The following is a 15,384-nucleotide window of genomic DNA, read 5'->3' as shown; positions in this document are numbered from 1 at the left end:
TAAAAGTCATGCAGTGTAAGAGCATGGACTTAATCTTTTTTTAAACTAGACTATGATTTAGTGTCTACTAGGATCTAAATTTTAGACCAACATCAGGCTCAGTAGCAACCAAAGAAAAATTTAAGTTTTGAACCATAAAATATGAGAAGAAAAAGACAGCTATGAAAAAAACAGATACAGCAGCAGCCGCAATACTAGGACAATGAACATGGGCCTTTGATGCATAGCAGCGTTTTAAAAATTGCGTAAAAACACACGCTGAGTCTCTCGTGTAAATACAAATAAATAAAATATTCACACAGGTTCAACTAATCAACTGCCTTCACTAGTTAGTAAAAATGATGTCGAAACATCTATAAAAAATTACCTGAAGATTTATACATTATCATGTTCATCACTGTGACTAAATACACTTTAGATCACCCACAATACAGTATTTGAACATAAAGAGAATCATCAGCAGCATGAAATCCATGTAACTCCTTGAACTTATATTGCGACAGTCCGAGTGATGGTTCTTTGCATTTTTGTTTTAACACTGAACACTGATCATTAGGGTTATAACCAATAGCCAAAATTCAGATAATTAACTGCCAAAATTTCAGCTTCTAAATTTTGACTATGGCTAAACCAGGGTTTATGATTAACAGACTGATTGGACAACTAAAAGTGGTGACACTCAGTATGGAAATAAAAAGTTATGCAATCAGAAAAGAAGTTATGTGCCTGATGCCAATGAGTGGCTAAATGGTATATCATTATTGGCAGAATAAGCAGGGTTGCAAGTCTGGAGGTGATGAAGAAACAGGCTCATAGCAACTGATTCTGACACTTGGTTTAAAGGATGCAATCATGTGCAAATACTGACTCAAATGGAAAGTCAATATAAACAGCATACGGTAGTAAACTGAAATGAACTTGACCAACAAATTCTTATTTGCTAGCAATTGGAGTTGAATTGCATATAAAATAAACAAATATGCCATAATCACATCCTTACTATGGCATACAATACACAATATCTGCTTGGCATACATGCAATGGATCGCTAAGAAGGAGCAATTGGCCTATAATATCAGAGGTGTTATTTTGTATCAGAAAACATTTCACAACTGCACCTAACATTCAGCAAAAAAATAACAGTAAAGGAAAATATATATTCATATTCTTAATTCTTATCACAGCCTACACATAGATAAATCATGACTATTCAAGAACAAGGCCACAAAGACTTTTTAAAGTATTTTAGAGGGATATTCAAATATATTTTTTCCCGCCTTTTCCACATTCTCGGAAGGATAGCTGTAATATAAACAAATGCTCTCAGAATATCTGTTTCCACAAAAATACCTGGAATGGTTGTTATACTGGATTTTTTAAATCATGTGATTTATATTACATAAATTCATGAAAACCTCTTAAGTAAAATTTTACTTTAAAAATAGAAATTCTAGACGGCTATTGTTTTACCTTCAAAACAATTATCTACTTTCTTTTAGTGGCTTCAGCTGTCACAAAGGAATACATACTGTACTTGCTGACTGACAACTGAATTGTACATCAAATTAATAATCTACATTGATTTTCTTATATCTCAATGTCCCAGATGCAGTATGGTAAGTAATTCAAATACCTAAAAAAATTTCAATAAAGTGTAATGGTTCTTGGACCTTCTTTCAGGAAGATGCAAGCAAGAACTAAAGCTTTTTTTCTTGGCTCTTCAATGAAAATAAAGTATGAATGATGACTTCAAGATTAATTAATTCTAGAACTTTAGTAAAACTAAAAATATGTTAGCAATATTTATGCCTTAGAAATGGTGCTTTAAGGAGCATTTCACGAAGCGACACAGGTCAAGCACAGAAATAGATTTTTCCTTTGTCAAAATCCGTTAAATATATTAATAAAAAAGTCTCCACGAGTCGACGGACTGAAATAACGAAAACATCGGAGTGCCAAGGAAGGAAAATATATTTCGATAGAATACAAGCAAATGCTGTTAAAATATGATGCGATTTATCGTTATTGTCTATGATATTCAACTTTGAGGTCATGAATGATAAAATTGCTTCATAAATATAATCTATATCTGAAGATTCTATTTCAGTTTCTACTTAAAGAATTTGCATGATGGATTCAATTATAGTTGTACTGATACAGACATTATGTTAAAGACGGAAAATATTTGCCTTCATTCTAGAAAGCTAAACTGTTAGAATTTATCCATTTTTTTGGTATGATACTAATATCACCACTGAAATTTCAAAATCTTAATCTGCTTTCTATTATGCTCATTATTTTCTTTTATCTGTAGTTTCAAATTTAATTAATATTCATCAAACATTGAGAAAAATCATTCTTAAATGCATATTACTTAGAAGTTCAGTCAGCTTTCCTTGTAAAATCCTTTGGTACACAACAACCAGTTTCGTCGCTACGGAAACTACAGCCATCTTGCTTAAAATGAATCAAATTACTTTTCACAGATGAGCCCTAGACAAAAATTAATGAAACTCATTTATAATCTGCTGGTGTTAAATATCAAACACCACGGCACTAAAAAAACATTGGTTCTTCTACTAGAAGGGAATACTGGAGATACATTCAATCATCGGTTACATCAAAGTTCAGATTAGCTTACTGGATCAAAGTCACACAATTACCACGAAGGGTAACAATCATGCGGATATTTGTTACAGATTAATGAACAAGTTGCCCTGTCAAGACATCAGCAAAAGGGGAAAAAAAAATACACGAGACGAGGTACCAGGAGAAACTACTATATCCACAATTCCCTTTACAGGTTACATTTTGGCTACAACTACTGACCCACAGGATTATACAATATAAAAAGAGAGAGAGAGGGAGAGAGAGAGAGAGAGAGAGAGAGAGAGAGAGAGAGAGAGAGAGAGAGAGAGAGAGAGAGAGAGAGAGAGAGAGAGATCACTGGCTACAACTACTGACCCACAGGATTATATAATAAAAAGAGAGAGAGAGAGAGAGAGAGAGAGAGAGAGAGAGAGAGAGAGAGAGAGAGAGAGAGAGAGAGAGAGAGAGAGAGAGAGAGAGAGAGAGAGAGAGAGAGAATGGAAATGTTTTTTGTTAATTCATATTCCTAATCATTTAAAAACCCAAATGAAACCAATAGTGTTTGTACCATGCATTTATGAAGACATACACACATGATCATATCTAAAGGTTTAATAAAAAAAATAAAAATAGTACCAAAAAGCCATATCAAATTTCCTAGCAATTAATCTCTGATATGATGATGAAAACAAGAAATCTTATTTGTACTTACTGTACTAGTCTGTGGAGCTAAAGTGTGTTTGGCTAAAACAACTGTGGTCGTTTTGTTTTCTGCCGAGGCTTTTCTGTCAAGGGCAGATGGAACGATACTACTGGCAGCAGAGTTCTGAGACGATGGTCTTGATGTTAGCTGTTCAGCAGCTCTGACTACTTCCATGACCTGAATGATCAATACACCTTTGTTAGGAAACTGATAACTACAATCAGAATATCTTTGTCAGAAGAACTGGATGTGCAAAAGATAATGACAAAAATTAATTCAAGATACAGTATCTAACAGGTAAAAAAGTGCAATCATATATGCTCAAAAAAACATTGAAAATTAAATACAGTATGCTACAAAACTAATCACTATGCTGTAACCGGAACATCTACAAAATAAAACACTACAAATAATAATGAATATTCCTACAATTTCTGGAGTGGATTTCTCCTTTGGAGCACTGGATGTGACAGGGGCAGAAGAAAGGTGTGATGGAAGAGGAGTTTCACGCCCAACATCATCATCAGTGTCAGGAGTGTCACTCCTCGGGGCATTGCGCATTTGCTCCTCGGCATCAAGAGTGGGAATCCTTTGAAAAGCCGTTTTCTCGGGCATAAGTGGTGATGATTGTTCTTTTGGTTGGGGGGGAGGTGAAGGCTGGGATAATAGTGGTTTAGGAGATGGAGGAGTCTGGGTTGGTCCTTCCTCATGCAGGACTGATTCACCCTGGGGCTGTGAGAGGCAACGAGGATAGGAGTTTAGTGAAGACAAATTACCACTACTCTTGCTTGGAGTTTAAAACGACAGAGTACGCAAACTCAAGCACTACAAGTAAAATAGCAATAAAAACATTCAACTAGGATATCTTCCCCATCTTGCATCCATCTCACTAAAAGTAAATGGATCTTATTATACATGCTTGATACATAAGAATCTATGTGTGCAAAAATTACTGGTAGTAACAGTGTTTATAGTCTCTTTATAGCAAATGGAAAAAGGAAATATTGAATCTAAGATAGGGACTCTCCAAGTGCAATAAGTAATAGGTACCATACAACACCCATTTGAAATGGAAGTCTTGAGATAACTGATATGCAAATAGAAAACATACCAAAGAAACTTAGAAGCTCTTTAAAAATATTCTTACAACACCTAAAAGTGCAACTACTAAAAGGGGGTGGAAAACTTATTGATATAAGTGCAAATACTATAAAAAATGGTGGAATACCTATTTGTAAAATACTCCACAAATGTAAGGGAAAGTATTGTAAATCAATAATGACATTTAAAAAGTATTGTAAAAATATATGACATTTACTGGAGTACTCAACACCCATCAGTCATACGAATTATGTTAATGCAACTAAATGCTATTAACTAAGAAATATGAGTGGCCTCTGGCTAGCCTTATTCGAGTATTTGAAGAATTGAAGCCTGTACGAGTTATCAAAGACAGTTTCCGCTGATCCTATAAATGCCTTACTGTTGGATAACAAACAAATCACTCATTATTTCAAAGTTTTCTTTTAAGAAAAGGGACTATCTCTTCTTCTGGCAATGTCAATTTCTTATTTCAAAAATACTGATTACAGAAGTTAAAGTACTTTACTGTCTGGATAAAACGTTCAATAATTACTGAACACTATTGCTTAAGGGGTAAGCCAACGGCATATGGCCCACCACAATATCATGATCTTTTGGTTATTTGATTAAATTTTCTAAGCGATTTTTGTAGATTACTATACTCTGAATTATTATTAATAACTACATAAAAACAAATAAGCTTTGTCTGGTTTAGGAAATCTGAAAATTTTGACTATACTAATAACAGCAGTGAAAGTTACTATTCATTCTTTTATATAGAGACTTTTGTAGTCTTTTGACTACATACTATTTGGTTGCATATACAGAAAACCCTCAACTTTCAAACTTACTGGTTCCAAGAAGCTGTTTGTAAACTGAATTTCATTATATTTTGGCCTAGGATAGGCCTACCCTCAATTGCAGTTCTAACATTTTTATGTTGACCAGGCTGACATGAGTCTTTTTATAGTTATATATGACATATCTGTTTTTGACGTTGTTAATAGTTTATATAAGACATATCTGTTTTGACGCTGTTACTGTCTTTAGAATGATTATATTGTTAATTTATTCTCATCATTTATTTACTTCCTTATTTCCTTTCCTCACTGGACTATTTTTCCCTATTGGAGCCCTTGGGCTTATAGCATCTTGCTTTTCCAACTAGGGTTGTAGCTTGCCTAGTAATAATAATAATTATAATAATATGATTTTCAGGTGTAAATGTCACCAAATAGTCAGGTTTCATATGAAATAAATATCAGGTTATTACAAATGTCGTTTTGCTTTCTGTATTAAATGATACAACATTGTTTTATTACCATATTTCTTGTCTTTGTTATTTTCAGTTACAAATGTTTTTGTATCTCTGAATGTTTGTAAATTGAGGATCTTCTGTAAACTGTACCATATCCATTTTCACAAAAATAAAAAATCCAATCTTGGCTATGACTCTATAATGCTATGGAATACATTCTGTATTAGAGTTAATTTAGGCTACACAGCTACAGGATTTACCTTGTTACCTACTATTCATTATTTTACCATATTGGGGCATCAGTAAGGCCCTTAAACCTATTAATACACTACAGTACAAATACCCATATATGCTGGGAGTCAAGGAATAACTATAAACTAACCCCTAGAAAAATATGCAGTTGAATTTAATTTCAAAATAAAGACAGCATAACAAGTAGCAATGTACAATTTAAAGTACATCTGTAACTTCTTGCAAAGTTATAAAGTAAAATTATATACCATATTTTTTTCTTTAAATCATCAAATGCAGTGAAGGTATAGCATTAAAAGTTTTAAGAATCTTAATTTAGATATATGACCTTATTCAGAAGTATTAAAAGATTGAATGTAAAATTTGCAAGCAAAAAAAATAGTAAAAAGATGGAAGAAAACATGATAATGGCATCTTGAATTTAATATAAATAAACTAAAAAAAAATTTTAACCTATGATAAATCTTTCTTCATCAATCTAAAAGATAGATTCTTTATGGAGTGCCTATAGCTCCTATTATTGTTACACCTCTCCATTCAAACAACTGCTAATCATATCAAGATTCCACTACAAATTACTACCTGATAAATTACACAGCAGTTACATACAAAAATATGTACTGTACGTACAATTTCAACTACACTAATTATCAAATCTCAATATGCATGACAAAATAAAAGTTAACTACAATCTCAGGTCTAGTTTGAAAAAATTATCAAATGTTTACTTGTGAGGGATTATCCCGATCCTCCTTGTCCAATGATGAGACACTCTGGCTGGTGCTGCGCGACTCATGACCTAATCGTCCCTCTGCCTTCATCTGCTGGACCTGTTGAGATATGTTCTTGTCATTTCATTGCATGCAGAGAATGCGAACCTAATTTTAGTATCTTAAGATCAATTTTATGAATATTTTTTTTTCCATTCTAAGAGCATATGTTATGTAAACTGTACGAGGATAAGAAATATTGAGTATAGTAAAGCTCAACATGGGGGCAATTTCAGAACTCTCGTACATTGACACCTAAAATGTTTCTTACACATCCATTAAGAACCAATTAGCCCATTACCTCCCTCAAGCTAGCAAGAGAAACTCATGTACATGGTGTTTTTTCTTATTTTGCTTTGTAAGAGCTCGCATGTAACTGTTCTTCTTTAGAGACTGAGAATTTTATTTGATATTTCTTCTTTGGTTAATTTTGTAATTTGGCTTTGTTGCCAGTTCAATGCATTTTGCATTTTTCTTAGGCAGGTAACTTTAGTAGCATACTTTAAATTTTACTTTGCATACCCCTTCCTAGTGCTCAAGATTTTAAGGTTTCTTACTGATTTTTCCATTGTACAGTACTGCTACACAATAGCCCAGGTATCTCGCATGTCTCTACCACTTAAAATAATTTTCTAACTTCAGTAATTTCAATTCAGATTTTAAGAAAATTTCAGTATGTTTAACTTGCTTGCCTTTGCCACTAATATACTTAAATACAATGAAAGCTATACATAAGACTTAAGTTGTGGAAATTTGAGTGTTTTTAATTAAATATCATTTCCACTTGCCAAGGAGTTGCTTGCCAATTTACTAATTAATAAATATGGAACTCATGTGGGTTTACTTAGGTATCAATTTCCTTGTTATGTTACAGACTGACAATAAATTAGTGGTTTCTTTTATCAAGGGAGATAATGTGAATGTAACCCTCTCAAGAGGTTAGATAATGTTAACAGGTCCAATCTCTATTTTTATTTTCTCAACCAAGAAGTAAGAAGATAAAGGCGAATTTTCATCCCTTACAAAGAATCAAGTATTTAATGATCAAAGGAATTACCTTGAATTAAAGTACTGTAGCGTGGTCACTATGTGCAACACATACCAAGATTTAATGTTTAAGCTACTGACAGATAATCCAGTCCTTCCTTCCACCATTCCTTCACCCATGCATTCTCCTCCACAGAAACAAGTGGAACTCTTGACCTTGCTGCCACCTCCACCTCATGGTTTGGTTATGGTACTTCCACACAGCGTAGCCAAACTACTCAGTCCTATGAATTTTACTCACAATTGTTTACTCTATCCTTTGATTTTTTTTTCTAACTTGGAACATACTTTCTCCATTCCTCAGAGACATTACTGGCCGAGTTACAAAGGAGGCTAAAAGTTTGGCGTACTTGGGTAACTTTCCTTGGCAATGTCAGTTTGTACCTTCCAGAAAAACATTTAACTTAGGATGAACAATGGGTCATTTTTAAGAGTTATGACTGCCCCACTGATACCCTTCACCTCAAGTTCAGTAAAGTTTCAAATACTTCAGCAACTGATAGCAGAAGAGGTCAGAGCTATCACCTTTCTCTGGACAAGCTGAACAAAACTATGAGCCTGAGACACAAAAGCTAGAATAATACCGGTACGCAGTGATGAGTCAAAGGCATACTTACCAAAGCATAGTCGTATCCCTCACAAACGACCAATCGGATGGTTGATCCCGCAGATCTCATGATGTTCACAGCCTCTTCGTGAGTGATGCCAAGTAAGGAATGCTCGTTAACCTCAAGCACTCTTTGTCCAACCTATTGAAAAGAAATCCTTAGGAATGTAAGCAAATATAAAAACATGCTACTATCATATACAGCATCTCCATAATAAATATAAACTGAAAACTTTCTAAGCCAATAAAAAAGGATAAGGGACCTTTGTATACTTGAATACCTCTTACCTTAAGTTTACCCTCTCTATGCGCTGCTCCATTTGAGTTAATTTTGGAGATGAACACGCCCTCATCCGACTTGTCGAGTGGATTTCCTGGCGATCCTGAAACGCCTCCCTTGATGTTCATACCGAGACGCTCACCCACTAACTTCTTGATCACCACTTCCTGTTGACAAAATGAAAAAAAAGGGACAATTTATATATGACCAACTAGCATGAAATAGGCACTCAGGGATTCATATACAAACCCTGTCCCAACCCTTCTTCTTGGGTTTATAAGGGAAAAGCAGCTAAAATATTCTAAGTAATTCATCATGTATTTCCTCACTTTATCATACAACCCTGTCTTTTCCGAGGATATTATAACAAAAACTATTCAAAATCAAAATAACTTTCTGAAGAAATAGTGAGCATGATTTTTACAAAGTCCTCTTCCCCAGGAGATCTAAAATATAAATTTTTTTCATCCTGTACGAGAACTTTCATCACTATTTCTGTAAAAAAAAATTCTTAGAAAACCAACAAAGTTTCTTGCAAATCAAGCTATACAGGTATGTCATTTTTGGAAATAAAATGTTACTTGGTGATATCTGATGTCTATATGTACTGTATAAAAAAAATTGTCATGCTTAAAAATATAAACATTGTACTTTTGCATATCTCAAACTTATAATAATGTACAATAATGTACGACCTGAAACCAGTTCTAACTGATTACAAGACACTGTACATGCTTATACTACAAGGTCACGTCATTCTTGAGCTAACCCAAGATGTCAAGCTACTGTTCACCACAACACGTTTTCTACAGGAACTACTGCTTATGACAAAGCACATAACAGTTAACAATCACAACGTACAGATACAAATGATTCATTCATGTTAATACGACACAAGTCCTTTAACCTTAACCTGTACAAAATCTGATTAATGAGAGCTCATGCAAGACACTACAGTACATACATTAAAATAGTACCGTTCTGAAATTAATTCCTAAATTTCATAATATTTAATATAAATCATCACAGAAAATTGACCTGACAAAAGCCAGGATCAAGAAAACAAAAATTCATAGGTCACAGACAAATTCATATGTGGGCCGAAAAAAATTATTAGCAAAATATAAAATTTCCACAACAGATATATTGAAAGCTTATCACCACTGTATTGAACCCAGTTGCAGACACTGCAACATTCACTTACTTCGTGCATGCGTGCTCATGCTTCCGCAACATTAAAGCTCTTACTAATTTCCTTTTGATAACCTCTTCCACACCATCTACTAAATTCCTTATAAGACTTCCTCTACCCCTCCCTCTCAACACTCCCCAATCATACATACTTAACTAAAATATGATGTTCCATTCTTCACACATGCCAAAGCCATCTACAAATATTCTGGTCCAGCCTTTAATATACGGTAACTATTTTATCTTTGTCGATGTCTCACAGGATGTAGATACAGGAGAGGGGGTTCCCAGCCCCCTCATCCCGTCCCTTTTAGTCGCCTCTTACGACACGCAGGGATAACGTTGGCGCTATTCTAATTGTTTTTATGCCCCCGCGGCCACAGTGGTGGATAATGTGGGAGGTTGGGCTGTGGCACCCTAGCAGTACCAGCTGAACTCTGTTGAGTCCCTTGTTAGGCTGGGAGGAACGTAGAGAGTAGAGGTCCCCTTTTTTGTTTTGTTTCATTTGTTGATGTCGGCTACCCCCAAAAATTGGGGGAAGTGCCTTGGTATATGTATGTATGTAACTACTGTATTTTATTACTCCTATGTATCTCTATAAAATTCTCACACTCAATTACCTTTTTGAACAATTTATTGTGCCAAATTCATTCATTTGCATTCAGAATTCACATTTTAATTCCATGAAAACATGTTAGTTCAAAAACCATTTCATAAATATCCACCTTGGCTTTCAGGGACAATCAAAATTTTTCTCGAAATCATTTGCTCATATCCTACAACTTTCTTTCTTTACTTATTTTGTGAATCATATTTTTTGTCATGCTATCTTCCACTGTATTCCCTCCCTAAACAGATTTATAATTCAAGTGCTATTACAGTATCCTTCTACCACTGTAACAAATATTCATTGCTTCACATTCTTGGTCTCCATTTACCTTTATAGTTTTGTCAATATTTATTTTTCAGACACCTATAGTTTCCACTTCACAACTTACAATTCTCTGCAGTTTCTCTTAACTATCCCCAATCAACACTTCTCATTACTGAATACATAAAAGATCAACAATTACATATACAACACACAATTGCCTCAGACCCACTTGTGCAACAAAAGTCTTTCTACTAACTACATACAGTATTCCAACACAATTAGCTTCCCACCCATATAAATTTTTCTTAGATCTCAACAACTAATTTTCTTCATAAGTTCTTGACCTACTCCACATTGCCACTATCAATTCCATCTCAAGTTTTTTTCTTTAGGTCAATGTATGCAACACAAACCTACATTACTTTCTAATGACTAACATCACTTTTTCCTAGCCAAAAGAGTGTTCTCCATTTGTTCTTCAGTCATGTATGTCTTAATAAAAAAATTTACCATACCCCTTTTTGGTATTCTGTACTAAGTAATGGTATGCTCCTGTAATTCTCTATTGCCTCTAAAATTTTGCAATAAACATTATTCCTGTTAACCAGTCTTTCAAAAATTTCCTTCGTCCAGAATTCTTTTACCAACCATGGTCACACACTACCACCCATGTATTTAAGCATACCTCTTATAATCCCATCACTACCAAGTCTCTTTTCATTCTTCAACTTCTTAATTGCCTGTAATATGACTTCCACAGTCTGTAAATATTATCACCTTTATAATAATACTTTTCCCTCTTATATCACTTGATTGTGTGTGTCTGTTATCTTCCCCATTCAACTAATTTTCAAGACTTCATCAACACAAGGCTTCGTGTCTTTTCATTTAGATTCTCTATCTTATTTTGAAAAAGAGAAACACTTTTTCGTAACCCATGAAGATGCTTGTGCCTTTCTTCATCTTGGTGGGCTGAAAAGCATTAGGTCAGGTAGTCCACAAACCTTGCAACTGTTAACTGAGTATCGTAACACTCAGCCATAATATCTACTTTGGCTGCTTATACATTCTAAAAGATATGCAATGCGTAATTTTCAAATACTCCATAAAATTTATCTCTGTTTTTTTATTGCACTGTATTAATTCTGTTAGGAAAAACAATTAATTCAAACCACTTTCGGTCAACTGTTAAAATTTTAACCTTCCCTCTTCAAAACACATTAGAGAAGAAGTGTCACGCCTAGAGTTAAACTATTTCGTCTAAAGTCATTTTCACAAGTCACTTCTAGTTGAGAAAATGACAAGCCAATAAATTACATTCAATTTTTCTCCCCTTTACATTTTCTTAAATTAAAATGCACAATTTTACTAAAAGGTTGCGAGATTATGAGCCAGTTATGACTTGGTACGAGGTATGACTGCAATGTATCTTTAAAAGAAATACGAACACTGTTAAATTCTAGAATAAAATCTATTATAATATATCTATCATCCCTTCTGCATCAGAAGTTTTTGTTAGGAACAAAACTTTGAAACCTTGTGTGAAACTCGGAATTGGATGTTGAATCCTTTGAATTACTTCTAAAAATCAATTGAGCTTACAGCTGGTGAAGTATAGATGAAAGAAAATTAAAATATAACCTAAACTCTATATATTTTTTCTAGTACTCCTTCAGTCTGATGAAATATATATAAAAAAAATACTAAATTTAATTTCAAAAGAAAGACATGACGATATATTCAATAACCAGGTTAAGATACGGTTAAATAATGCATTTTTTATTATATTTGAAGGGAAATTGATAATACAATATTTCCAAAAGAACCCTAGAAATATATCTGTGAATAACATTTACCTAAAAACTAGCTTTGGAATGTTTTTCATAAAAACTTCAGTTCTGGCCAACTTTTATTTTTCTTTTCTGGCTATACCGGACACCAAATGCTCGTCTTCCAATCACTTCAATATACTGTACGCGACACAATTATTAGAAAAAAATAAACACACAATATGTAATATGAACATACAGTAAAACCTCCTCATCTGCGGTAATTAAGTGCCGAACATCCCAACAATGCCTTTTCGGAAAAAAGGAATTTCGTGGATAAGCGATACAAACTTGTGGAATTCTTTTGTTTTTACTTGTAAATATATATATATATATATATATATATATATATATATATATATATATATATATATACAGTATATATATACACATTATATATATATATATATATATATATATATATACAGTGAACCCTCGTTTATCGCAGTAGATAGGTTCCAGACGCGGCCGCGATAGGTGAAAATCCGCGAAGTAGTGACACCATATTTACCTATTTATTCAACATGTATATTCAGACTTTTAAAACCTTCCCTTGTACGTATTACTGTTAACAAACTACCCTTTAATGTACAGAACACTTAATGCATGTACTACAGTACCCTAAACTAAAACAGGCACAAATATTAAAGGCGATTTTATATCATGCGTTTCCTGAACACGCTAAAAAGCACAATAAAAAATGGCAACTAATGTTTTGTTTACATTTATCTCTGATCATAATGAAGAAACAAACTGGAGGTAGAGCTTTGCTTATTACCCAGACATATTTCCCATACTTTTCCCTTAGAACTACATCACATCTTCCTACTTTATATATATATATATATATATATATATATATATATATATATATATATATATATATACAGTGATACCTCGGTACTCGACCATAATCCGTTCGAGATCCGTGTTCGACCTCCGATTTGTTCGAGTACCGAATTTTTTTTCCCCATAAGAAATAATGGTATATATTCTATTCCGTTCCCAAGCACTCGAACAGGCCCAAAATATTAATAAAACGTGTACCTAAACAACAATAATTATCTAAATGTGTATGAAATTGGTCAGAAAATCCTATAAAACAATTTTAAACCATTTACTGTACTAAAATAAAACAATTTTAAACCATTTTCTGTACTGTAGTGAACATACCTTTGAGCAGCGGTTCGATGGCATACAGGGATGGATGTGGAGAGGATGGAAGGGGGAGGTTACTGCTTGGAAGGAGAGTCCCCTTCCATGATGTGGCGGGGTAGTTCTCCTTCAGGAGTTGTTTCTCTCTCCAATGAAAGGGTGGGCAGATCTATTTCAGGGGTTTCTTCTCTTCTTTGTCTCTTCTTTGGAGGAGAAACAGGCTTTGATGTAGCAGCTTTCTTTTCTTTTGTGAAAAACTGGTCTATTGTTAATTGTTTCTTCCTCCTCTGCAGTATTCTTCGAAAATGATACATGACACTATCATTAAACATATGCACTGCCCGGTTTGCTACTGCAATTTCTGGGTGGTATTTTTCAGCAAAAGCCTGCACATCTGCCCACTTGGAACAAATTTCATTGATGAGAGAACTTGGAACATCCTCCCTTACCTCATCCTCTTCTGAAGATTCCTGCTCCACAATCAGATCCTGCTGCTGTTGTTGTTGCAGGTGCAACAATTCCTCCACAGTCAACTCGGTAGAATGGCTTTCTACAAGCTCATCAATATCATCCTTGTCGACCTCAAGCCCCAAACTCCTGCCCATGACAACAATTTCCTCAACGACATCAGTGTCATCAGAAATTACAGGGGTAGCAGTGCTTGGACCCGCCTCTGGTTGGAAACCTTCAAACTCCCTCTCTGTGACACATGATGGCCACAGCTTACGCCAGGCAGAGTTCAATGTCCTATAGGTCACACCTCGCCAAGCTTGGTCAATCATGTTAACAGAGTTGAGGATGCTGAAGTGTTCCTTCCAGAATTCCTTTAGGGTCAACTTCGTGTCACTGGTCACTTCAAAACACTTTCTGAAAAGGGCCTTGGTATAGAGTTTTTTGAAGTTTGAAATGACCTGTTGGTCCATGGGCTGGAGTATGGGAGTAGTATTGGGGGGCAAGAATTTGATTTTGATAAAGCTGTATTCTTCTTTCAAGTCATCCTCGAGACCTGGAGGATGTGCAGGAGCATTGTCCATAACCAGAAGACATTTCATTGGCAAGCTCTTTTCAATGAGGTAAGCCTTAACCTGGGGGGCAAACACTTCGTTTATCCACTCAGTAAAGAATTGTCTTGTGACCCAAGATTTAGTGTTCGAGCGCCACATAACTGGTAGTGCACTTTTACAAATATTATTTCGTTTGAACACCCGGGGGTTGTCCGAGTGGTACACTAACAAGGGTTTGATCTTGCAATCGCCACTTGCATTTGCACACAGCAACAATGTTAGCCTATCTTTCATTGGCTTGTGACCTGGCATCTTCGTCTCGTCCTTGGTAATGTACGTATTGGCTGGCATTTTCTTCCAAAATAACCCAGTCTCATCACAATTAAAGACTTGTTGTGCGATCAAATTTTGTTCATTTATGTACCGATCGAATTCCCCCACGTATTTATCGGCTGCAATTTGATCCGAACTAGCTGCCTCCCCATGCCTAGTAACACGATGAATACCTGTTCTATTACGAAACTTTTCAAACCAACCCCTGCTCGCTTTAAATGTAAATGAATCACTTTCACTGGTACTCGGACTTTTCTTCACTAATTCTTCATAGATATGCAACGCTTTTTCACAAATGAACGCTTCACTAACACTTTCCCCGGCCAACTGTTTTTCTTTAATAAATATTAAAAGCAACTTTTCCATCTCCTCAATCACTTGTGGCCTTTGCTTAGTTACCGCCGTAACT

General features: G+C 34.7%; 1 protein-coding gene across 10 annotated transcripts in view; it reads right to left on the bottom strand.

The window, feature by feature from the left end:
- The window catches only part of LOC137622280 (protein lap4-like), a 191,473-nt gene that overhangs the window by 80,858 nt on the left and 95,231 nt on the right, over positions 1-15,384 (bottom strand). For all 10 annotated transcript variants that reach the window (XM_068352827.1, XM_068352834.1, XM_068352835.1 and 7 more), the window contains 5 exons: positions 8,598-8,756; positions 8,320-8,451; positions 6,614-6,715; positions 3,722-4,024; positions 3,302-3,469 (listed from right to left, as the gene is read on the bottom strand). In XM_068352827.1, coding sequence (XP_068208928.1) covers positions 3,302-3,469; positions 3,722-4,024; positions 6,614-6,715; positions 8,320-8,451; positions 8,598-8,756 — 864 coding nt within the window. The remainder of the gene's footprint in view (positions 1-3,301; positions 3,470-3,721; positions 4,025-6,613; positions 6,716-8,319; positions 8,452-8,597; positions 8,757-15,384) is intronic.

This window comes from Palaemon carinicauda, chromosome 29, assembly GCF_036898095.1.
Source record: "Palaemon carinicauda isolate YSFRI2023 chromosome 29, ASM3689809v2, whole genome shotgun sequence".
Classification (NCBI taxonomy): domain Eukaryota; kingdom Metazoa; phylum Arthropoda; class Malacostraca; order Decapoda; family Palaemonidae; genus Palaemon; species Palaemon carinicauda.
The sequence above is the reverse complement of the archived record's forward strand: the minus strand, read 5'-3'. Positions and strand labels throughout refer to the sequence as shown.